General features: G+C 45.1%; 2 protein-coding genes and 1 long non-coding RNA gene across 5 annotated transcripts in view; 2 read left to right on the forward strand and 1 right to left on the reverse strand.

Annotated features, from left to right (window-relative positions):
- Positions 1–16,657, forward strand: part of hmcn1 (hemicentin 1) — a 92,923-nt gene extending 76,266 nt beyond the window's left edge. For 2 of the 3 annotated variants that reach the window (XM_064332124.1, XM_064332125.1), the window contains exons 77-107: positions 86–250; positions 334–441; positions 572–709; positions 818–952; positions 1,720–1,989; positions 2,835–3,025; positions 3,377–3,590; positions 3,671–3,805; positions 3,897–4,087; positions 4,273–4,354; positions 4,516–4,785; positions 4,879–5,049; positions 5,750–5,920; positions 6,135–6,305; positions 6,407–6,577; positions 7,055–7,225; positions 8,311–8,481; positions 8,795–8,944; positions 9,442–9,579; positions 9,678–9,799; positions 9,934–10,171; positions 10,260–10,322; positions 10,413–10,532; positions 11,232–11,366; positions 11,461–11,574; positions 11,921–12,046; positions 12,216–12,344; positions 13,670–14,017; positions 14,672–14,791; positions 14,979–15,105; positions 15,346–16,657. In XM_064332124.1, coding sequence (XP_064188194.1) covers positions 86–250; positions 334–441; positions 572–709; positions 818–952; positions 1,720–1,989; positions 2,835–3,025; positions 3,377–3,590; positions 3,671–3,805; positions 3,897–4,087; positions 4,273–4,354; positions 4,516–4,785; positions 4,879–5,049; positions 5,750–5,920; positions 6,135–6,305; positions 6,407–6,577; positions 7,055–7,225; positions 8,311–8,481; positions 8,795–8,944; positions 9,442–9,579; positions 9,678–9,799; positions 9,934–10,171; positions 10,260–10,322; positions 10,413–10,532; positions 11,232–11,366; positions 11,461–11,574; positions 11,921–12,046; positions 12,216–12,344; positions 13,670–14,017; positions 14,672–14,791; positions 14,979–15,105; positions 15,346–15,712 — 5,222 coding nt within the window. In that variant the 3' untranslated portion in view covers positions 15,713–16,657. The remainder of the gene's footprint in view (positions 1–85; positions 251–333; positions 442–571; positions 710–817; positions 953–1,719; positions 1,990–2,834; positions 3,026–3,376; positions 3,591–3,670; positions 3,806–3,896; positions 4,088–4,272; positions 4,355–4,515; positions 4,786–4,878; positions 5,050–5,749; positions 5,921–6,134; positions 6,306–6,406; positions 6,578–7,054; positions 7,226–8,310; positions 8,482–8,794; positions 8,945–9,441; positions 9,580–9,677; positions 9,800–9,933; positions 10,172–10,259; positions 10,323–10,412; positions 10,533–11,231; positions 11,367–11,460; positions 11,575–11,920; positions 12,047–12,215; positions 12,345–13,669; positions 14,018–14,671; positions 14,792–14,978; positions 15,106–15,345) is intronic. The other variant, XM_064332126.1, reaches the window with a different exon arrangement.
- Positions 16,658–16,885: 228 nt separating this feature from the next.
- Positions 16,886–24,399, reverse strand: arpc5b (actin related protein 2/3 complex, subunit 5B). Its single transcript, XM_064332127.1, has 4 exons — positions 24,112–24,399; positions 22,572–22,643; positions 21,938–22,114; positions 16,886–19,965 (listed from the first exon to the last, which is right to left on the reverse strand). The coding sequence occupies exons 1-4, from the start codon at positions 24,250–24,252 to the stop codon at positions 19,903–19,905; spliced, it is 453 nt and encodes a 150-aa protein (XP_064188197.1). The 5' UTR covers positions 24,253–24,399; the 3' UTR covers positions 16,886–19,902.
- On the forward strand, positions 19,963–21,510 carry LOC135253169 (uncharacterized). The gene is made up of 2 exons (XR_010329549.1): positions 19,963–20,231; positions 20,291–21,510. It is a non-coding gene; the product is annotated as an uncharacterized LOC135253169 (long non-coding RNA).
- Positions 24,400–25,321: the final 922 nt, after the last annotated feature.

Raw genomic sequence — 25,321 nt, forward strand, 5'->3', positions numbered from 1 at the left:
TTCTGTCCAAAGTTAGTTCATGCTTGTCGCTTGAGTGACCTGTAGCATCAGTGTAGTATCAGTGCTTTGTTGTGTTGCTGTGCAGTCCCGCCTTCCATTGCTGATGAAGCCACGGAGCTGGTGGTGACTCGTCTGTCCCCGGTGGTCATCAGCTGTACTGCGTCTGGCGTGCCAGAGCCCGTCCTGCACTGGAGCAAAGACGGGGTCCGGCTCCCGAAAGTGGGCAAGGGTTTCAAGATCCTCCCCTCAGGTGAGACCCACACCCACGCCTCACACCTATCCCGTGGCAACGCCATGGCAACCATGACAGCGCTTGTCTCCTCCCCCGCCCAGGCCCGGTGGAGATCCCCGCCGCCGAACTGAGCCACACGGGCCGGTACTCCTGCGTGGCCAAGAACGCGGCCGGCAGCGCTCACAGGCACGTGCAGCTCACCGTCCAGGGTAGGTCCCGGTCAGACCTGGGTCAAATACGTATTTGCTACAGCTGCGCCTGCACCCTTGGGAAATGACCTCCGTCCCGTTATTAACGAGTGTTCCCCCCTCCTCCCCCCCACACCCCGTCACCGCTCAGAGCCTCCTGTGATACAGGCGCATCCCCCGGCCCTGGATGTCATCCTCAACAACCCGGTCACCCTGCCCTGCAGGGCCACGGGAACGCCCCGTCCCACCATCTCCTGGCAGAAGGAGGGCATCAACATCCTCACCACAGGTCAGGACCCCGTCACCGGGCGCACAGGGGAGGGGAGGGGCGGGGCAGGGCGGGGTATTCAGCAGTCATCCTAAGGCACAGCCTGTAATCTGACCCTGTCTGTCTCAGGGGGCGCCTTCACCGTTCTGCCCAACGGGGGGCTTCAGATCTCACGGGCCAAAGCGGACGACTCCGGGACGTACATGTGCGTGGCTCAGAACCCAGCCGGGACCGCGCTGGGCAAGACCAAACTGAAAGTGCAAGGTATGCTTACACCGTTCCACGAAATACAGCTGGACGTTCGAAGCTGTAAACTGTGGGCAACATTTCAATTTCATGGTGTGTGAGCTCATGGTCAACTGATTAATGCTGTACATATTCTTCTTGTTTTATACTGTGCACCAGGGATTCCAATTCACTCCAACAAACGTTCGATAACAAACTCAATTTCCTTGAGCTGTCTCATCACAAATTTCCTATTGCTGTGCCACATGTACAGTTTTACTCTTTAATAACTGCATTCATTCAGGATGTTGCAGTATTGAATCTTAATATCAGGATGCAAGAATAAATTTTTCACTTGCAACGCTTCCTGTTTTTTTACCCATCTCAACGCCTATGATGAGGCCAGGTTAAATGTGGGGGGCAGCCCCACGGTGGCTGTCCACTGTTATCCAGTCAACAGGGAGGTTTTATCTCATCATGACCCCTGCTTGTCAGTCTGACACCTGCAGTCTCCCCACCTCTGTCTGTATTCGAAGCGCGCTCCTCTAAAGCAATCGTCCACAGTTTTTAAGATTTACTCAGCTGAGGGACTGTGGACCCTCATGGAATGAAGAGAAGTACGTTTCACAGGTGAAGCAGGCGCTTTCCTGCTCTCTCTCAGAAGTCGCAGCAATCTAATTGGCTTAAAAATACAACTGGGAATTCCAGATTGTGAGAAAACGCTAAAAGGCGAGGGTAAGGTAAGATCAAACGGTGCTCCCTACAGTACATTCTGCCAGTAAGCTCTGCTCCCTGCGTCTCTGCAGTCCGGCCTGTCATCAGCTCCCAGGCGAGGAGCTACACGGCGGCTCTGGACACCTCCGTCACGCTGCTGTGCCAGGCGGAGGGCCACCCCGCCCCCGCGGTCTCCTGGCGCAAAGACGGGCAGCGGGTGGCCGAGTCCGTGCGCCAGCGGGTGCTCAGCTCCGGCTCGCTGCAGATCGCCTTCGCCCAGCCCAGCGACACGGGCCGCTACACCTGCACCGCCGCCAACCCGGCCGGGTCCAGCAGCCTGGAGATGAGCCTGACCGTGCAGAGTGAGTCAGAACCACTGTCCCTCCGGACCACTGCATCTCAGAACTACTGTACCTCAGAACCACTACACCTCAGAACCACTGTCCCTCCGGACCACTGCACCTCAGAACCACTGTCCCTCAGAACCACTGCATCTCAGAACCACTGCCCCTCAGAACCACTGCACCTCAGAACCACTGCCTCTCAGAACCACTGCCTCTCTAAACCACTGCCCTTCAGAACCACTGCCTCTCTAAACCACTGCATCTCAGAACCACTGCCTCTATAACCACTGCCTCTCTAAACCACTGCCCCTCAGAACCACTGCCTCTCTAAACCACTGCCCCTCAGAACCACTGCCTCTCTGAACCACTGCATCTCAGAACCACTGCCTCTATAACCACTGCCTCTCTAAACCACTGCCCCTCAGAACCACTGCCTCTCTAAACCACTGCCCCTCAGAACCACTGCCTCTCTGAACCACTGCATCTCAGAACCACTGCCTCTCTAACCACTGCCTCTCTAAACCACTGCCCCTCAGAACCACTGCCCTTCTGGGTTACACCCCCAGGGATGCTTGGCTAATTTTACATCATTGCATAATTTGAATACATTACACATTATATTATATAGTATAGTATATAGTATATTATACAATATACAGTATATACTGAATTGCATAATATTGTAAATTACACTTTGTAAATATGGCTCTCTATTGGTAGAAAACAGGTAAAAAATAGATATTCTTTACTTTTGTCTTGGGAAAATGCTGAAGACATCGAGCTGTGTATCTGTGTGTTCTGCTGGCTTCCCCTCTGGTCACTCACCGATGCCCGCTCTCTCTCCCCTTCACCTCCTCCTCCAGTCCCGCCCTCCATCCGTGCCGGGGAGGCGGAGCTCTCCACGTTGGAGAACTCCCAGGCCCTGCTGTCCTGCATTGCAGATGGAGTCCCACAACCAATCATATCCTGGGAGAAAAAGGGCACGCCCCTCACAGACACCACGGGGGAGTACACCCTCCTGCCGTCCGGAGAGCTCGTCATAGATAGCGCCCAGGTGGGTCAACTGACGGTCGCGCGGTGTCTGTGTTTTTAGTCGATTACTGTGAATTTAATCTGCATGTATTCAGGGTTTGTATTTCAGTTCTTGGTTAGCGTAGGTGTTTTAATGATGCTGTGCATATACTTGCTGGTCTGGGGATGTTGTTAGCCAGCTGCTGACACTAGTGATCGTGTAAAACAGGTGAATGCACTAATGTTCTTCTACAGTACATCGTCTCTCTGGGTAACAATGTAATGTAATGATTGTTAACATTGTCACGCTGAATGTATCAGTAGATGAGCATTAGGTCACAAGAATCACACTATAGCATGACGCCAACCTACCTTCGTCTGCCTACCCGTGCAGCCCGAGGATTCTGGGAGTTACACCTGTATCGCTACCAATGACGTGGGCCAGGACCGCAGGACATTCACCCTGTCTGTCCACACTCACCCGGCCTTCACAGAGCTGCTGGGAGATGTGTCCCTGAACAAGGGAGAGCGCCTCCTGCTCTCCTGTGGTGTAACTGGCATTCCCACCCCAGAGATCACCTGGGTTTTCAACAACAACATTATTCCAGGTATCTTCTGTTCCTGAGACCATCATTAAAAACATCCTCAGAGTTTTAGTCAGAATAACCAAAACTAATGTTTCCTGTAGCTCACTACGACCATGTGAATGGACACAGCGAGCTGGTCATCGAGCGAGTGAGCAAAGACGACTCTGGTACCTACTCCTGCATCGCCCAGAACAGGGTGGGCACCATCAAGTCCCTGGGTTTTGTGTATGTCAAAGGTAACCCCGATTTACAGCGCGTCCCTGCTGTTCAGTTCACCTCTGAAGCCAGAGACAGGAGGAACTGACCCGTGTTTATTCCACCACCCAGAGCCTCCCATCATCGATGGAGATTTCCACTCCAACCGCATCGAGCCCCTGGGCGGGAACGCCATTCTGAACTGCGAGGTCCGAGGAGACCCGCTGCCCACCATTCAGTGGAGCAAGAAGGGGGTCAATGTCCAGATCAGCAACCGCATTCGCCAGCTGGACAATGGCTCTCTGGCCATCTATGGCACTGTGGTAAAATCATGCCTTCTCACTTATGACATGTTTTTATTTCAACTGATGCCGAAGGACTTTGAGAGAAGTAAAAAAAAAGTTTTTAGTTTTTATATAATTTTTATTTAAATGTTATGCATACAGCATTATATAACAAGTACATGTGAAGGAATAAGCTGTTATGATGTCTTTTTTGCTTTGTACAGAATGAAGATGCTGGAAGTTATATGTGTGTGGCCACTAATGATGCTGGTGTGGTGGAGCGGAGCGTCACGCTAACCCTGCAGAGTAAGCGTGTTCTCTCTCCAGAGCCAGTGCAGAGAGGGCTAACCGTGTTATGAATGAGTGATGATGAGTCTATAGAACAGTACATTACGTGGGAACTTAAGGAGGGAGGCTGGTTGAATATAAATCATTTATGGAGGCTAATGGTCTCGTCTCACTTCCAGGCTCCCCGACCATCACGGTGGAGCCAGTGGAGACGGTCGCAGACGCCGGCACCACGGTGGTGCTGCACTGCCAGGCGGACGGGGAGCCCCCTCCCCTCATCGAGTGGTCCAGGCAGGGGCGCCCCCTGCTGGGCAACGACCGCATCACCATCCTGTCCAACGGCTCCCTGCGGCTGGCGAGCGCGCAGAAGGAGGACACGGCGGAGTACGAGTGCGTGGCGCGGAACCTGATTGGCTCGGTGCTGGTCAAGGTCTCGGTCACAGTGCGAGGTGAGCGAGCCGGCCGAACCTCTCCGGCTGGTGACTGCCGTTGCTTTCCCCCCTGAATTTCGTGCGAAACCCTGTGTTCTGTCTCTGCTGCAGTGCACGGGGGCTTCTCAGAATGGATGGAGTGGGGGTCCTGCAGTGTCAGCTGCGGGCTGGGGGCTCAGAAGAGGCTGCGCCAGTGTAACAAGCCCCTGCCCGCCAATGGGGGGCGCCACTGTGCAGGGCCGGACTCAGAAACCCGCAGCTGCCAGGGCAAGCCTTGCCCAGGTATACTCACTCAGTTTCCTTTATGCTGTAAATCTGTGCACACTGACTGTCAAAGGAAATGAACTGTAATTCCAATTTGAAATACCTATTGTGTTTTATGAGAATGTTTCAGTTACTTCATTTGATTTAATTTCCTGAATTGGCTGGACTGAAATAGAACCTCAGTGTCGTCTGAAATAGAATCTGGTATACTCCAATACTGGTTCCCTTGTATATTAGATCATAGTAAAATGTTTCATACAGGTACAAGTCAGTTATTATGAATTGAACTTTTTAGGCAGAAATGTGCCTAAAAGTTCAATTCATAATAGCAGAATTTCCACGAATCCAGAAACAGATCAGATTCTCCTTTTCCACTCCTGTTTATATGTTAGACAACAATATTTGGCACCTTAAAAAGCAGTTTCTTTCACACCACCCTGAGTGCCAACAGCAACATCGCTTTTTTGGCATGCAGCTTGTGCTGTTCTGCAGTCACCCAGCTTGTCTGCCTTTGTGCAGTGTGGCTTCAGGGGTTTTGTCCTACCAGGGCAGGAACCCATCAGTCTCCCCATGAACCAACACAAAACCACATGATTCTGGCGCAGCCACACAATGTGATTAGTGCAGCCATCATAAACATGTTATTACTGGTGAACTCCGTTATGAGCGTGCGTTGTGTGATAATCTAAGTGGTGCTCATTTTTCCGTACGTGTGCAGTGGATGGGAGCTGGTCCGAGTGGACGCCGTGGGAGGAGTGTTCTCGCACCTGCGGCCAGGGGAACAGGACCAGGGTGCGCACCTGCAGCAACCCCCCGGCCCAACATGGAGGAAGACCCTGCGAGGGCAAGGCCGTGGAGGCCATCATGTGCAGTGTCAGGCCTTGCCCTGGTGAGTGGGCACTCAGCACTGTCATGCCTAATTTAATTATAGACTCGTATGTAATTAAAGTATGTTTGAGTTGAACAGCATTGAGTGCTTGATGAATATGTATTATTTGTTTTGTATTTTTCCCTGTATATTAGCACCACTGAACTGTCCCCCCCCCCCACATCGTCTGTATCTGTTTGATTGGTTGGATTGCTGATTAACTGCTCTGTTGCAGTGGCTGGTAACTGGGGCGCCTGGTTGCCGTGGAGCCCCTGCAGCGAATCCTGTGGCAAGGGGATGCAGACGAGGATCCGGCTGTGCAACAACCCCCCTCCCTCTTTCGACGGGCCGCCGTGCGAGGGGGCGGACACCCAGACGCAGGTGTGCCAGGAGAGGCACTGCCCAGGTAAGGCCAGGACGATCGGCGTCACGTACAGCGCCCCCCGCTCCCCTCTCCCCCCCCGCCCGCTCGCTCTGAATAACCCCGCCCCCGTGCGTGCTCCGCAGTGGACGGGAAGTGGTCGCCCTGGGTCAGCTGGGCAGCGTGCAGCGTCTCCTGCGGCGGGGGGACGCGGCAGAGGACCCGCTCCTGCACCAGCCCCGCCCCCCAGCACGGGGGGAGGCAGTGCGAGGGCAGCGACGTCCACATCGACTTCTGCAACAGCGAGCCTTGCCCCGGTGAGTGTTCGCCGCCGGCCCTGTGCAGTGTCTGTCTGTGTGTGTGTGTCTGTGTGTGCGTGTGTGTGTCTGTGCGTGTGTGCGCGCGTGCATGTGTGTGTGTGTGTGTGTGTGTGTGAGGCACAATGCATTCAGGGTCTTTAAACCCGCTAATGTGCCATACACTTAGTCTTCTATTTATCCACCACAGTGTTCCATTTCATCTGTTCATTATTGTGGATTTGTGTTCTTGCAACTCTCTGCCTTTTTATTCTGTTGTTCTATTCTGCAAATTGTATTTTGAAGGTGAATAGAAAAATCTGTTTTTCAATCCCTGTCCTTTCACATCTCTCCCTTTCTGCCATATTAAAATTGAAATTAAATTTGTCAATTTACAATTTAGTTTTTTCAGTTTACAGTTTTACAAAGTTGCTTAATCGACCAGAAGAACGTCTGTAAATATCTCTCTCGGACTCTCTCTTCTCCCCTCTCTGTCAGTCCATGGTAACTGGGGCCCATGGAGCAGCTGGGGCAGCTGCAGCCGGACGTGTAATGGAGGTCAGATGCGCAGGTACAGAACATGTGACAACCCCAGGCCAGCCAATGGGGGTCGGGCCTGCGCAGGAGCGGACACACAGATTCAGAGGTGTGGCACAGGCAACTGCCCTGGTAAGTCAAGGGATTCTTTTGGTTAAAAGCCACTGTAATGGCTGGCTCAGTAACAGACAGGTGCAGGAAATCAATGGCGGGGCAGCACAAGGTTCTGCTTTTCATTGTTGTGAAAAAGCAGTTTTCTCACCTGCATGTTAGTTATACCTCAGCATGAGATCAGCAGCGCCTTCTTTGATTGCAGATTTACATTTTCTTTTTGGTGTGAAAAACTTCGGAATTTGTGTACTGGTTGAATTGCAATTTCTTTTGGAGTGTATCATGGTTTTAATATGTCCGTTTTTTTTACAGCTTCTCTGAATGTTTTGACTCCTTGGCTATTGTTTTGTCTATGGTGTGTCTGCTGAGCCATTGTTTGGAATTCATTTTTTGATTAATCAATCTTATTGTACGCTTCATGTATTCTGATTACTCTCAAACCAGTGGGTCATATCAAATGACTCTTATCAAACCCTTATCAAACAACTCCCTGAGCTGTGCCATCAGAGTAATATTTGGTGAGATGTCAGTTTCCAGGCCCACTAATCTGGAATAGAAATTTAAGTAGTAGGAATGACACAATACCAGCTGTCCCATCACGCTTTGCTCAGGTGAGAGTTTTATTGGAAGTTCTGAAACTTGCTGTTATTCCATTTCTCACAAGTGGTGTGTAGCACAACTTTCTGCTTTTCAAGGCTTAAAAACCTTTTTAACAGCTCTCCCCAGGTTGAGACAGTGGTGTGTGAGAAGGCTGAACAGTGACTAGTAATGTGTGTGTTTGCATATGTGTGTGTGTGTGTGTGTGTGGTGTCTGTTTAAGTGTGTAAGAGAGGGAGAGAGAGATGCTCTGAATGGTGAGAGTAGCGATGTGTGATCGCGTGTGTGTGTGTGTGTGTGAGAGAGAGAGAGAGAGACACAGAGACAGAGATGCTCTGAACAGTGTCAGTAGTGATGTGTGTTCGCGTGTGTGTATGTGTGAGAGAGAGAGAGAGAGAGAGAGAGAGAGAGAGAAAGAGAGACACAGAGACAGAGATGCTCTGAACAGTGTCAGTAGTGATGTGTGTGAGAGGCTCTGAACAGTGACAGAAGTTATATGCTCTCTCCAGTGGATGGGAATTGGGGCCCATGGCAACCATGGACGGAGTGTTCAGCCTCATGCGGCGGAGGGGAGAGGACCCGGGTTCGACTCTGCAACAGCCCTCCACCCACCAATGAGGGTCGGACCTGCCCAGGAGACTCCTCCCAGCTGTCCAGGTGCAATGTCCATGCTTGCCCAGGTACTGTTCTCTCAATTAGTGTCTGTATCAAGAGCACTGATTCCAGATATAATGAACCAAACACATTCTCCAAACACGCCACACACTCCAAAAAGATGACAAGATTACAGTGGTTTACTGTCATTTTAAATTGTGTTACTGAAGTTCTACATTAAATTCACATGCTGGGCTTTTGAGAATGCTGAATAAAAACTACAGATGACTAAAAAGGCTTTATTTTTATATAAGCAGTGTATATAATGGTATTAACAGGAATTTAGTGGCTTTCTGTAGTTTCTGTGAAATACATGTGGTCTGTCTGTATTTTTCTCAGGTGGACCTCAACGGGCGAGAGGTAGCATCATTGGGAACATCAACGACATTGAGTTTGGAATCGCCATCCTCAATGCCACTGTCACCAACAGTGTGCACCCAGGGGGCAAATTCATCCAGGCAACCATCTCCAATGTGCCCAGAAGCCTTGGTGAGAGGCCAAGATGCTCCCCATCTGAGCTGAAGTGGTGTTCGCAGGGCTGCTGAAGTACCCTTAGAAGTACTGGCCTGAAACCGGACTCTGGTTTGCCAGATTGTGGGGAAGGGTTGTGCAAAATACTATCTGTATTTGTATATGTTCAACCAGCAAAACTATCTGTGTCATTGTAGGCATTGCATAAATTGGCAACTGGTCAAAGACAGGATGTAAATTTACATTAGGCTGAAAAACTGCCATGGTTGTTGGTATGCAACTTCCAGGAATCCTTTCAAGTACAGATACAGGTAGAAGCACAGATACTGATACTGCATAGCCTTAATGTGGGGTTCCCTCACTGCTTCTAAGGGGACCAGCTGATACTGAACTCAGTCAGTCACTCATTCACAGATCCGCGAAGTACTCCTATTGGGTATCAGGTTCAGTATACTGCAGTACTGATGTTAAATGCTCCTTTTCATTTCCATGACAACTGCCCCACTGGCTCTCAGGGCCGGCGATGAGGAAGCTCATCTCCATCCTGAACCCCATATACTGGACCACTGCTCAGGAGGTGGGTGAGGCTGTCAACGGCTACACCCTTACAAATGGGGTGTTCAGGCGGGAGACCCAGGTGGAGTTTGCCACAGGTGGGCAGCATCAAGCACTAAAGAGGACCTTCTGTGGGTAGCATGGGTATTTCTGCAAAGTCTTCTGACATTGTGTGGTTTGTTTTGTTCTTCTCCAGGAGAGATCCTGAGAATGACTCTCGTTGCCCGCGGACTGGACTCTGATGGAGTTTTGCTACTGGACATTGTTATCAATGGACACATCTTACAGCTGCCCTCTAACTCAGAAATCAGCATCAAAGTAAGTCTGCTTTGGTTCAAGCTTTACATAACTGGTGTCTGAAAACAGATGCCTTAATTAACATTGTTCACGAATCTCGAATTATGTATCGGATCATGTGGAAAATATTTCCTGTGCTGTGTTTATGTGGTCAGGACTACTCGGAGGACTACATACAAACAGGCCCGGGGCAGCTGTACGCTCTCTCCACACGCATGTTTACCATCGACAAGGTCAGCGTGCCCTATTCCTGGAACCACACCATCACCTATGAGTCCTCCAGGGGGAAGATGCCCTTCCTCGTAGAGACCCTCCACGCTTCAGCGATCAGCGCTCACTATCGCCCTCTGGAGGAGCTGCTGGAATACAAAATATACGCCACCATTGCTAAAGGTGAGCTGATCTCCCTCCAGGTGTCAATCATATCGGTTTTTACTGACACCGCAGGGGCGTATGGAGGTTGACTGGTCTTTTCTTTCAGGAGACAGAAGCAATCAGTGTCCTGTCGGCTTCCTCCTGGACCCAGCCGGACCCTATTGCGCAGGTAATTTCACACAAACAAAAATATTTTTTCTAAACACAGCCCTGTAAAGTTGAGAGAGATAATGAACGGTCTGCTCCTCTCTCGGTGAAGACGAGGATGAGTGTGTTGCTGGGAACCCGTGCTCTCACGCCTGCCACAACGCCATGGGGACCTACTACTGCTCCTGCCCCCGAGGACTCACCATATCCGCTGATGGCAGAACCTGCCAGGGTATGAACAACCACACCAACACATCCACCTCTGTCTAAGACAATGGGTTTTTTTCCTAAAGCATGGAACACATTTTAAATGCAAAGCTGATCTAAATTATTTATTGTGAATAAACAGCTCCTTGCATTTATGTAATTTCTGTTGCATTTCGTTTTTCTTTCCCAAAAATTTGTGATAAATTTATTTTTTATAAATAATCAGTGCAGTGTTAGTTTTCTGTTCCACATACTATGATCCTATGGAGAATGTCGAACAATAACTCAGTTCTACACGCAGACTTCAATCAAGGTTGAGAAGTTTTAATACATGATATCATGGAGAGAAATACATCTTCGGTTCGGTGCAGTTCTCTGAAAATCGACAGTTTATTTAGCAAGTTTTATACCTCCTAGCCAGACAGAGAAACTTACAGTTCTTTAAAAGAGATAAGGAACTCTAATAGTTCTTTCTCTAAGGGAATGAATTAAACATGTGAGGTTACATATTTGGCAGCATGCCCAGACTAAATGTTGATCAGTCAGAAAACCACGACAAGGCGCTATGCATGTACTTTTCCACAAGAGAGAAGACTGTTAAATTTTTCCACTGAGAAAATGTTGTCTCATTAGCCTAGCTGTTGCACATAGTGGGATATAACCAGGTTTACAGATGCTCTGTAAATGGATATCCTGTTGACTGCAGTATGTGTGTGTGTTGCAGACATTGACGAGTGTGCTCTGGAAGGGCATTTGTGTCACGAGGGACAAGACTGTGAGAACACCATTGGCTCGTACCGCTGCGTGATGCGCTGTGGGCGGGGCTTCCGTAGGACGACTGATGGACTGAGCTGCCAAGGTCAACGCTTGCTCTTCAATGTTGGTTGACGAGGCGCACGACAGTAATGTCCTTATACAGTATGGTTCTATTCCCAAACTACTCCTTTTTACAGATATTGATGAGTGTCAGGAGGCCAATCCCTGCAATCAGCACTGCCTCAACACCATTGGCAGTTACCGCTGTGCCTGTGAGCCTGGATACCAGCTGAGGAATCGGAGGTGTATCGGTGGGTACTTCCATCCCAACCTGACCCACAAAAGTGTTTCACCAACCATAACCAATAAACATGTCATTCCCTGTATTTAGAAAGTCACTTCAAATTAATATCTCCACATGAGACATTGATCATTGAAAGCGTTTTTTAAGAAGACGAACTCAAATAAATCTGGCAAAACAAGACTGAATAACGCTTTCTATTTCTTGAGATTGACCAAAAGGAGAGTGTTTTTTATTCTTCAGTGTGTGAAATCTTGTAAGTGACTCAGGCTCTTAAGTGGTCACAGGCGTGGTGACCCAGCCATGGAAGCTCTGTGCCTGCGCTGCTGTCCTGACCCACCTCTGTCTCCATTCAGACATTAACGAGTGCCGGCAGAGGGTTTGCCGCTTGGACCAACAGTGCAAGAACACCAGGGGCGGGTACACCTGCATCGACCTCTGCCCCACTGGCATGACCAAAGGGGTCAATGGGACCTGTGTTGGTGAGTGGCAGGACCTGTTGCTCCAGGCCGTGCATCACAGCAGGGTCAGAAAGGGGTCGCTCCGTATGCTGGTTATCAGACCGCACCAGTCAATGGGGCTAATTCATCAGCAGTAGGCCGCGTTGCCTAAAAACCCCTATTTATTTTTGTGGTTCTGTTCTTTCTGCAGATATTGATGAATGTAAAGATGGCACACACCAGTGCAGGTACAACCAGATCTGTGAGAACACCCGGGGCAGCTACCACTGCACCTGTCCCAGAGGATACCGCTCCCAAGGAGTGGGGCGGCCCTGCCTGGGTACGTACCGCACTGCGCAGACACCCTCCACTCGCTGCTGCTTCGCATCACCTGAGCATGCCCCAGCATTCAGACAACAAAGCTTTTCCCATGCAGAGAGACAGAAACAGAGACAAGCTTTGAGGTCACTTCCTCTCCTTGCTCGCTAACAAAGCGCTGCTTTGAACTTCTGGACTAACTTTTAACCCTTGTGGATGGAATGGGAATTTCAGGATTTTGGATTGCAGTCCTTTTGATTTTGTACTCTCCTGACGAGTGTAACAGGTAAATAATCTGCCAACCAACACAACAAACCCAGCACCTCTTACATTCTGCTTTTCTACCTTCCTTTTACTTCTGATCTCCTGTTTTTGCTTGGGGTCCAGTCCTGACCCACACTGCTTTGCCATGGCATTCATTCACTGTCTCTCAGTGACATTATTAACATTACCCATCCCGATCATTGCTTCACTTCCAAATCTGTTGTGTCTGATCTGGAAAATTATCAGAAATATGTTTTGCCAGCTTAGAAAATTATTTTTACTTCTATGGACTACAAGGCGATGGGTTTCAGTTGGTTGAGATGACAGCGCCTCATCGCACACCAGCGACCCCTGCCGGTCAATCTGGCATCTGCAAGTCTATCTTTTAAGCTGCACATGAAGCGTCTTCCTCCGACTCATATCTGTGCAAGCCAGACCTGCCAATGGAGTGATAAGATTTGTGCCTTTTATCTTGTTCTTTGCTTGTCTGTGCTCTCCCAGAAGCAACAGCAGAGATTGCAGCAATGGCCACTCACTGGGCATACCAAAGTCTGGAGAAAACGGGGAAAATAATTTAATTTTTTTCTTCATCAATGTTTGCCGCTGTAAAGTATCAGCTAAGCACTGAGAATCCTTTACGCAGATAGAGCACCAAACATCACATTGACTAGCAGTACTACTGCACATGCCCTATAGTAGACTAATTTGATCACTTTCTTCAAAGGTATTGCAACAACAACATCAGTTGCTTTTATTATACCACTCTCAAATTGATCTAAGGTATATCAAATCATCCATCATAAATAACATTATGCTTGTTTTACATTTTGTAAAAATACCTAGAATGAGTTCTAACGCATAACACTTAGTAAGTTCTTAAAGGAGCCACTGATTTGGCATAAGACATCCTTGTTTTTTAAGCACACATCACTTGTGTGGGACTTGATGTTCATGCTCAGCGTTGGGGCAACTGACTGATCCCCGTCCTCTCTTTTTCTCTCCTCCTCCTCTCCTTCATACCAAATCCTCCTACTCCTCTACCCCTACCCTCAACGTGCTGGGCCTTGTTGTGGGGGGGGCAAGACATTAATGAGTGTGAGTGGGTGCCCACGCCCTGTGCCCACCAGTGCGTCAACAGCCCTGGCAGCTTCAAGTGCCTGTGCCCGCCCGGGCGCCACTTGCTGGGCGACGGGAAGTCTTGCGCCGGGCTGGAGAAGCTGCCCAGTTATGAGAGCTATTCGTACGGTTATAGAGCGTCGCAGTCCTCGCCAGAGAGGAGCTACCACCAGCGGCAGTACCACAGCCTGGCCTCTCAGTCGTACCCTTCCTTTTCGAGCGATAGCAACCGTAACGGGCCGGCCCGCCGCTCACGCAGAGGCACTAGACGGGCATGTCTCGAAGGCTTTAAAGCAAGGAGAGGCCGTTGCCTAGGTAACTATCAGTCAGGACGGGGGTCGAAATGCATAAAGCGTTTGGTGCTGTGTTCCCTTACAGAGATGACTTCTGCATTTTATACACTTTATACATTTAATACTTAAGAGCAGGATAATGAAGGGGTATTGAGGCAGGCTGTCCATATGTCCAGTCCTATGAAATGTCAGTTGAAAATAAATAGAGCTGCTGTGTGAAATTTATATTTAAAAATATCACACCCACTATCTGTATTTCATATTTGGAATATTAGGCTTTCTTTATCATTATGAGCACAGGGCTGTTTTGCATTGCATTGCTTTGAAATTATATTGTGTTATTATATTGCTCCAGTAATATTTACATATTTTCATTAATAGTAGAATTGCAGATTAATATAAATACCACAAATGATTGTGATTAGGATCTCCTGTTTATTTATTTACTCAGTTTTAGATGGTACTGTGAAGCATACCTTTTTTGTTGCTGTAGGGACATTATGAAACAGGACTGTCTAATATTAATGAGAGAAGTTTACTGTATGCACAAACCTGTCAGTGAACTCTGTGTTTCCAATCCATGGACTTATTTTTTCAGCCATGGTAAACTAAAAAATGTGTTTGCCAATGTGATGTTATACGTATTACATGAACAGTGTCAATTGTTTCTCCATAGACATCAATGAATGTGAAAACAGCGATACATGTCAGCATGAGTGCACGAACACTCCAGGGAGCTACAAGTGTCTCTGCCCCCATGGATACCGACTCATGACCAATGGGAAAACCTGTCAAGGTAAGCATGCCAACCAATCAGTCGCACTGTACTTCACTATTGCTCGTTTAAAATCAACCTAGCACTCATTCCGTATGTTTGCTGACTCACCAAAATGCAGTAATGTGATTCGATGAAAATAAAGTGATCTCAAATCGTTATAGTGGCAACACATAATGCACAATAATGTGTGCTTGTTCCTTTGCAGATGTTGATGAGTGCCTGGAACAAAATATTCAGTGTGGAAGCAATAGAATGTGCTTCAACATGAGAGGAAGTTATCAGTGCATAGACACACCCTGCCCACCAAACTACCAGAGGGACCCTGCCACAGGGTAAGCACCATCCTGTCCAGACAAGCCCAATGCATGATGAAACCAGGGCACCCACATTTAAACACTAGTCAATAACACCTTTCCTAACTTAGGCAACTTATGTAGCAGTCGTATACACGTATAATGTAGATCACTACATAGCAAGAATATATCTCTACATGTAGTGCTCCCTTTGTCATACTTTTACATTGAAGAAAAACCATGGAGGGAAAAAAACGCATGCTTGTTGTGATGTCACAGGTTCTGCCTAAAGAACTGCCCTCCCAATGACCTGGAGTGTGCCCTGAGCCCTTACGCTCTGGAGTACAAGCTGCTGTCCCTGCCCTTCGGCATCGCGGCCAACCAGGACCTCATCCGCCTGGTGGCCTACACTCAGGACGGGGTGGTGCACCCCCGCACCTCCTTCCTGGTGGTGGACGAGGACGTCACCCTGCCCTTCGCCATCCGGGACGAGAACATGAAGGGGGTGGTGTTCACCACACGCCCGCTGCGCGAGCCCCACACCTACAGGATGAAGGTCCGGGCCTTGTCCTCCAGCGCGGACGGCGGCATCGAGTACCAGACTACTTTCATCGTGTACATCGCAGTGTCCGCCTATCCGTACTAGAGCACTTTAGGGGCAAGGACGTGCCTTTGTGTACACCACTGCAAGGTGCTGGAGAGCCACCACTTAAAAAAAAGAAAAAAAAAAAGAAAAGACTATTTCTACATGCAAGGCCTTGCAGCCAGGAGAACTTCTAGCCCAGGAGCATTTTAAAGGACTCAACACTGCCCCCTGGAGGAAGTTGGGAGTGTTTACAAAAGTGCATTGTTTTGCTGTTGTTGCATTTGGAGGGGGAAGAAATCATCAAATATTACTTAAAACCATAATCTACATTCCTCCAAATCTTCCAAAGTTTTGTAAAAAGAAAAAGAAAAATCTAAGAAAATGCAAAAAGGTTTTACAAGCACAGGAAAGACAATGTTGATTTAGGGATGTTTCCAACAGGCTCCTATTCAAGTGAGGTCAGTTAACACTACCTGACACTATTTACATCTACTTATTAACTTATTGGTAAGAGCTTGAACAGGAATAAGGGCAGTTCCTCCATTATTACCTCCAGCTTGATTGGCCCCAAAACAATCCAAAGATGCTAAAGACAGTTAGGCAGCAGACAAGGAGCTGTTTCCTGAATGCCCATGCAAAATTAACCCAGCCACTTCTGAAGTCCATGAAACAAAATGGAGGAGGTGGGTTTCTGTGTGGCCTGAAGCATAGCACTCCGCCTCATCAGGTAACCGTTCCAGGCACACACAGAAGCCCTTATCGGAACCAACAGTGTGAATACAACTTCACTGTGTCTAGAATAGTGACAATTATGGACAAACATTAGTGTCATATCATTACAGGTTCGTATGCCTTTGGACCCTTTCATAGGTCTGTTTTACTCAGTTACCAAGATGTATTCTATTTTTATGATTTGTATATAAGTGTTTTTTTCTTTCATTTGTTCCATACAGTACTGTATTCCATTTTGTAAAAGACAACAATAAATCTACAATCACAAATACAGTTAATCCTTCATTCGCTTCTTGAAAGGAAACAATAAATAAAAATACCACACAAAAAAATCGAAACCCTGCAATTCAAGTACCGTATTTAGAATATTGAGGATGGTAAACTTTGATCATCTCGTTTCTATAAGGTACATGATATACACACGTGGACCTGAAAACCAACACACACCTTGCATGTGCTGGTTTGAGAACCACCTATAAACACCACACATCAATAAACAACTTTGCATCTATATATATTTTATTGTATCACAAAAGCACAAACATAAAAAGGAATATTTGATAAGGCAGTTTGTACACCAGTTTGGTTGTTATTTTTTGCACTTGTTCACAAGAGCAATAAAAATTACTGCATCAAATCAACAATTTAACTTGTACAATTCAAGAGAAGTGAAATAAAATGCATTATTTCACAATTATCATAAAAATTGTGGTTCATACAATATGGTACAGGACATCTGAGGTACATATCCTACAGCACAGCTTGGAGCCATACAAAGTACTGTTACATTAAGTACACTATACTGTAGCTCTAGGTGCATAGAAAAAGAACTTTAAGAAACCACAAATGCTCTGACATAGAAAGTATCAGATGAATTATGCAGCCTGAAAGTACTTTTACTCCATGATTGAATAAAATGGCAATGCAGTTTGTCCTTAACTTTTAATAACTGATTTGTGTTTTTTTTTTAGATAATTACACAAATAATAATAATTTTAATTTTTTTTTTAATGTGCCAGAATTGAAAGCATTTTTAAAAATGTCTGTTAAGTTGAAAACAAAGAGCACTGCAGTTATACTAAATCCTAAGTTTTCATTCTTTCAATCATTAAGGAGCTGTAAAATGATCCTTTTTGCACTGGTTTGTATCAGGAAGCTACTTATATAAACAACATTGACAACCATCCAGCATCAAGACTTACTGGAGTTATTTGGTCCAAAAACTTGTGCAGGAATTTAAAATGTTCAGCAAATCTGTCTAATGCATGGGGAATAATAGAATACTGGCTAAATGCTTCCATTACAAATAAACAGTGAAACATGATACTTTATATGAACGGATCAAACGGCAGACATTAAATTTCGATTCTTTAGATTTTCAAATGTCCTGTGTATGAATATTCAGTATGCGATTTAGAGATACCTCAGTTTCAGGCATACAAAATAAAACGGTTTGATTATACTCATACCTAGAACAGCCAATCAGGTTCCTCAAACATGTCACCAGTCACAAACATGTATCCAACATTTACCGCAAACGTAATACACAGCAGGACAAATTTATACCTCATTAGTTGAAATACCAGAAAGACCCGCTTTCATTTGACTCTGCAGGTGATGTTCTTTGTATTATGCTATTATATGCAATCAGTATCTAGAAACAGGCGCCATGTTTCCTGTGTACATATAATGAAGGCTTGCGTCTCGTCTCATTCAGTTATTGTAAATACACATCCAGCTATGTTAGACACCAAAGCTTCAGCACATTTTGAACAGGAAGTGCAAAATGGCTTGTACCTTGTCTCTAAACATCTTAAATATGAAATAAAATTCCATTAGGAAAACATCCGCTCAAGCTTTACCGTTGTAGGCCTGTAAATATCCGTTGAAGCGATAGTTTAAAGTGTTTCAACAGTTTCAGCCTAAAGTTTCAGTCTTTTCAAAACAAGCACAGGGCAACATGGGGTGAATATGCAAAGCAAGCACAAACTTATGTTCTGTAGGTACAAATATTCTTGGCCAATCAGTGAAAAACTGCAGATGCATAAGCGAGTACTGAGCACTTTGCAGGAGTGAAAAGAATGGGAAAGGGTCGTTTTAATGTGGAAAGCCGTCTGAAGGTACAGAATCTTAACACAATGCACAATGCCCATGAAGATACAATTCCTGTTCACAATTAACTATATTCATTATTCAACTGACTGCATTTGCTTTTAATATGCTTTATTTGTTGGTTTATTCAATTTCTCAAGGAAACCTGGCTTGGTTTTGCCAAGTAAACCTTTATATCTGTATCTCATCCTCTGTTCACCTTTAATATCACCTCCATTGACTCTAAAATGATTTTACTGCCAATGTCTGTTCTAGGTATGAGCACAAGTGCCGCAGTTCTAGCTTTGAACAGAAAAGCGATCGATGACAAATGATTTCATAGTTCGGCAACAAAACCTCTAAACAAGCAAGACAGATGCAGGTTACAGGAAAACATTTAAAATGTCAACAGTTTTTTTTTCCTTTTGATGTTTTTCCATTTTAAATACACACGATCGATTATGTTCATCAGGTAAATTAGGAATGCTAAAAAAGTGGAAAGCACGTGGGAAGGGGAAAGAGAGATTTGCTCTCCCATCAGAACCATCAAGACAATACAGAGGAGAAAATAAACACAGTGCCAGCTGAGCTGGAAATGACAGGTGCACTTAGGGAATGTGACTGGAAGCCAGATCTATGACACCAACATAGCTACAGCATGGCAGGAACATTAACACATGAATTATGATTTAGTTTTTATGTTTAGACAAATAAAAGCTCACGTAAAACCTCAATGTCGAATGCTTCATCGGTTCTGAGAGGAAGAATCCCTTTTAATGAATGTAGCACGCTAATGCCCTCGGTTGTGAAATGATGTAACGAGGCGATGAGATCTGTAAGACTGGTGATGAGCTTCATGGGCAACAGGGAGGGGTTATTAAGTCTAGACTACAGCATGCAGGACCCCCCCCCCCCCGCAAATCCCACAGCATCCTGTGGCACGATGGCGTCGGCCACTTCCTGGGATTTACAGAGAATCAGAATAATCCCTACGAAACGGCCAATCTGCTCAACAAGAACAAAGGAGCAACCGTACTGTTCTGTCAAAGGAAATTAAAGATCAAGACATTCCTGAGAACGGCAAAGCCAACAAAAAGGAGGCTTCCTGCCAGTAATCCAGACGAGACGACATACTGGCTGCTTTTTAAAATCTAGAAAGGAAATATAAAAATAAAAAAAACCCTTTTGTGGACAGATCCTCACCACAGAGTCCACTCTTTGCGTTGTACGGTACAGTGTCCGGCTTCAGGAGGAACAGGGAACCCATGGTGTGTGACAGCAGAGGGAGGGGGGAGGGGGGAGGGGCTTTGAAGCGAGCAGAGACAAAAAAAAAAGGAAGGGCAGAGAGGAGCGAGTCCTCCACTGCACCCTGTGAACAAATGATTGGCGTATATGTACCATCCGTTTATGCCCAGGCACAGGGCTCCTTACACGGTTTTCCTGGCAGTTAGTACTCGTACGATGGACCCCACTCCACCAGCAGATAAGGCCTGGAAAAACAAACCCAACATAAACCACCACAGCTTTACAATACAGCATAAAGAAATCAGCCCAGTCCAGGGTTTCCGCCAGTGTATTGCAAGCCCGGCGGCCCGCCGGCCCTAATTTGATCCCCCGCCGTGCCTAAGCATCGGGGAATTTTTTTTTTAAAAGAAAGGAAAAAAAATGTAATGTATTTTTAAGATGTTTTTTAAACTACAGTTACAGTGGGGCGGCTCGGTTGAAAAGCTCACCAGCGACATCTATTGGTTAAAACGTGAGCGCACTGTAAGGAAAGCAGGTCTGAGGTCTGTTCTTTACCCTCATTGTGCATAGGGTGACATTCAACACTTGACGCTTCCAACTATCACAAGCTAACGTTACCTAGCAAGCCACCATTTCTTATTTAGTAGGCTAACTAACCTCGTTACAAACTGCGTTATCACTTCATCTCGTCGGTAAGTACATTCTTTTTATATTAACTTAAGCAGTGTGTAGGTAACGTTAAAATAGTAGCATGAATGTAACGTTCGATATATTGTAACATTACATGACTTATTAATCGCCATCGAAATAACACCTTCACTTGTTTATTAATAACGTTAGCTTGATGACAATGATGTGCACGACAACGTTGTCATAAAATTTTTCCCGACCGTGAAAACTGCCTGACTTGTTTACATTTTGGACAGATGTGGCTTCATGGTAAATCCATCGTTGTTTCCATCGCAGCACTTTCGACACAAGTAATATCGGAAAAATCCTAAAATTTCTTCTTATGGTGAAGAGTGCCTGACCGGCAACCGTATTTATGTGTTAACACAGCGGCAAAATTAGGCTATATCTAGAAATACCATCTTTGGGGAAAAAACGCTACGGTTAAGGGTCAAGCACTCTTCACAATAAGAAGAAATTTCAGGATTTTTTCTATATTGCTTGTGTCTAAAGTGCTGCGACGGAAACAACAATAGATTTACTGAGGAGCCACATCTGTCCAGAATGTAAACAAGTCAGGCAGTTTTCACGGTTGGGAAAAACTTTTGACAACGTGGTCATGTAGCTAACTTAGCTAGCTAGCCAAACAGTCAGTAACACAGACACTTACTTTGTGCCATCTAGGGATAATGTCAAGAAGGAAAGGTAGCCTACTGTAAAAGCCAAAAAACCTTAGACAGTTTTTCAAAAGTTTTTCAAGCGTTCCAAGGCTTGTTGTAAGACTCAGTAGCCAATCAGGACTTGAATACACGTTTTTTGTAGAGTGCAAAAACCTTGATATTATTTATTTTAATTTAATTTAATTTCTTCTGTTGTTGTTGAAATGTGTCCAGCATTCCAAGGATGTAAGAATCAGTAGCCTATCAGGACTTTTTTCAAGTTTTTTGTAGAGTGCAAAAACTTTGATTTTATTTATTTAAATTTAATTTATTTTGTTGTTGAAACCACAGCATTCCAAGACTGTACATTGTTGTCAGATTCTTTGTAAGACTCTGCTATGCTGTAAATCGTTGCTGATTTTTTAAAATGTGTGTTGAATAAATGACTTATTTATAACAACATTCACATTTACGTAGTCATATTTTCAAATCTCCAGTCAGCTTTTAGTACTGACTTAATGTAGGGCCCTATGAAATCTGTGTTATACCTTTTTTAAATTCTCAATTCCGCGATTCCATCCGTGATTCTGTTATCACAGAAACTATAGGGCCCTACCTTAATGCTGCCATCAGTCTGTCGCTGGCCCGCGCCGGTCCCCCATCAAAAAAGACACTTGGCCGCCGGGCCGCGCTGGGCCACTGGGCCCTGTCAAAAGATACTTGCCACCGGGCCTAACAACTTTTCTGGGGGAAACCCTGCAGTCGAGTCTACATATCCTTTGCTCTTGATTCAATTAAACAATATTCAGGTCCTTCCGTTTCTTAGGATCCATCACTGTGACAGAGCAACACAGACATAAAGATCCAGACTTCTTTAGAGCTGCCTTACCTTTTCATGCCACTGCAGCAGGACGGCACTGCTGTTTTCAGAGGGCCTCTCAAACCCCTTGTAGATGTACTTCATGAGGAGGTCCACACCGTTCTTGTCCAGCGACTGCACTGCCTTCTCAATGTCACTACTCTTGAAAGCACTGAGGACTTTCAGTACTAGGAGTTCAGCCCGGTCCTAAACAAAAATCCCAAGAAGGTAAATTCCACATCATGGACCCCAATGAATAATTATTGCATAATTCTATGCAGATTCTCTTTGCCTATGCATATGCTTTTATTAAAGGCATCTACTGATATTTCAGAGAAATTGTATTATTCTGGTGGATTAACAAAATACAGCGTTTCCATTGTACAACCTTGTTGTTGCTTTACTTAAGAAAGAATGATAATAACAATTATGTAATGTTCATACACATTAGTGCATGAATGCCTTTCATCATAAAATCTGCTGATGCATGAAAAGCTAAACTAAATGAAGTATTCTGTTTCACATCTGCTTTGTGAAAGACAATTACTTTTACTGGCTGGAATTGTGCAACAGCACTAACTGAAATCAGGACGTCTGATGCTGAGCTACACAACCTTGTTTCATTTTACATAATTAAGCATAGAAGCACAAAGTGTAACCTCACCTTGACATTCTGGTTCTTCGTGTTGATTGGTGGATTTTTTAGAACAGCCTGCAGGGCCTCCATTACATTCCCTGTGCATGGAGGGGTTAAGGAGAACAATGGCACCCCCTTATCTACATTACTGTGCAATTTAATACTTTTTGACGTTTAGCAGATGCTCTTATCCAAAACACAACTGTCACAAAATTTGGAGAGTTATGGAAGACCAGGTGGTATATTACAGTAAGTGCATTGAAGAGTAGCAATGCATCATACCTTTCAAACACCCCAAAGTGCCAAATATTGCACCTTTTGCTATAAAGTGAAAATGACAGGCACAAAAGTAGAGTTCATTTTTTCCCCAAACTCTCCATTGAAAGAAAAATTCCATGTGTCTATCACCCTTTCCTCTAAATTTTACCTTGCACACAAAACAAGGCCACGAAAAAGTAATCACGAAACATTAAACAGGAAATGCACTAGGGCACGACATAATTATTGACATATAAGGCAATCGCACTCAACTTCCTATTTTGCTGTCTGTCTTCTGTTAAAGCAGCCCAGATATATACGTCTATTTTGAAATGCTTGACTTAACTGTTCTTTTCAAAGGTCTTGCAACAATGCCAGGAATGTTCTCAGCAGGCAAGTCAGGACATAAGATCTGAATTACCGAATTACTCTCAGCCCACGGTTCCATCTTCAGAACACGTTCAACCTACTTAAGTTCAGCAGTAGAAAATTCTCTACATTTTTTCAGCAAGTTAATAAACGGAGCAACATTACTTATGATAATTACATTACAGGACTACAACCTTACATCAGATTACCTCATACTTTCTCACAACCGTGGCATGGTTGTAGCAACAAACCAACATGGGGGTGAGACAATATAAAATCCTAAATATCAAGAATATGAAGTGATGCTACCACTGAGCGCCTTGACATAAAATCTTCGACAAATTAAGTACCAAGCTAGACTAGCTGGTTAGCTTGATTTTGACTTGGATATTTGACCACGCTCTCATATGTATTGCACCGAATAAATCGTGTGACATTACAGAATATAATATGACCGGTACAAACTAATGCACCGACTATAAGCACGAATGGAATTGCAGACGGAAAGTGGCTAAAGTAGAGGCAAAATCTTTATTTCCCATTCATTAGCAAGCAACTGCCTAGCCACAATGAAGCCAGTTAGCCGGTTACATTTTGACACTTTTGTTTGCATAACAACAAACATGGTTCGTAACCATGTTGAGAATCGTACAACATTCTTTCCGATTTCATCACGACATACCATTACTGCCGCTCCTGCACTAAAATGCTAAATAAAGATATTATTAGCTGGCTCCATCTATTAAGTTAGCTATAGCTATGAGTCAGACTTGCACCACACCCTACTATGCTATCTAGCTAGTGGCACACCGGCCGAGCAGCTTAAGCTGAAGAGCATGACGATTTTTGAAAACATTAATAACCTCGCCGAGTCAACATGCATCGCCAAACCAACCAAGCAATATTTTCATAAATACCTGCAAAACCATTTTAAAGGATATTGTCTTATCAAGGAGTCAACTTCTGCCTCATCTGGACCGAGTTGGTTCTCTCCACCATCCTCCTCGTCAACAAACTTATTCTCGTCGTACTCGTCTACATCTACCTTCCTGAAGCGATCAGACACGGTATTCTTAGACATTGTGTCAGGGTTTGTATTGTTTTCCTGGCTAAAAAAAATATTTTAAAGGATCGACTGTGCACGATGAATCCGATCCTCAATTTCTTTCAAGAAATGGACACGGAACAACCTCTTCCTTCCTCTCTCTGTATACCACTCACTTCCGTAATGAAGCGCGCAAAGTGGCCGTCATGTGTATTACATTCAGGTTCAAGGGAGCAAAGCATGTACTATACGCGGATCTAACAGCAGGCTACAGTAAAGCTCAGGAAATGATTTGTTTGAAAAACACACTTGGTTGCTGACTATGGTACTTTGTACAGGTTGGCTGGTGTTACAAATGTAGATGTTGCCTTAAAATTGTTATGTCTTTAGGGGAAACATCATATTCATAAAGCCAGCGTGCTTAATTGTAAATCAAATATGAAATTATTTTATGTTGATTTAAAATCCCTTTATACTTTATTGCTTTACTTCGTTAGCTACCACTGCAGTGTAGATGATACACAACTTTATATATCACTTACTGTAAACCAGGTGAACCAGCTAGCTAAACTGGAGACCTGTCTTAAAATAAACATGAAGGCTCGGATGACCAAAACTTTCCTCTTATTGAATTCAGATAAGAAGATATTAGTAGTTGGTAAACTGTGCTAAATTCTTAGTTTTCTTTAAATTTAGATGGCTTTTCCGTCTCCACTCAATGCAGTCGTCAAAAACCTTGGTGTAGCTATTGATACAGATAGCTCCTTTCAGGACCTCATTAATAACATCATGAGTGGCCTTCTTCCACGTGAAGAATATACTGTATCTAAATTAAGGATGATGTTGTCCCTGCAGGATGCTGAACAAATGGTTCAGATTTTTGTGACCTCTCAGCTGAATTACTGTAATGTTTTAACATCGGTTACACCAATTCAGCCCTGAAATATCTCCAATTTACACAAAATGCAGCTACTAGGGTTCGTACTAGAACTAAGAAATGTGAACATTGTTGTACCAAATATACAATACAGGGAATGAGCTGTACTGTTCGCTCAAAACAAGGGAAAACTGTATTATTTAATACTAATACAGTTTCCTGGAGATA

Source organism: Anguilla rostrata, chromosome 4, assembly GCF_018555375.3.
Source record: "Anguilla rostrata isolate EN2019 chromosome 4, ASM1855537v3, whole genome shotgun sequence".
Lineage (NCBI taxonomy): Eukaryota > Metazoa > Chordata > Actinopteri > Anguilliformes > Anguillidae > Anguilla > Anguilla rostrata.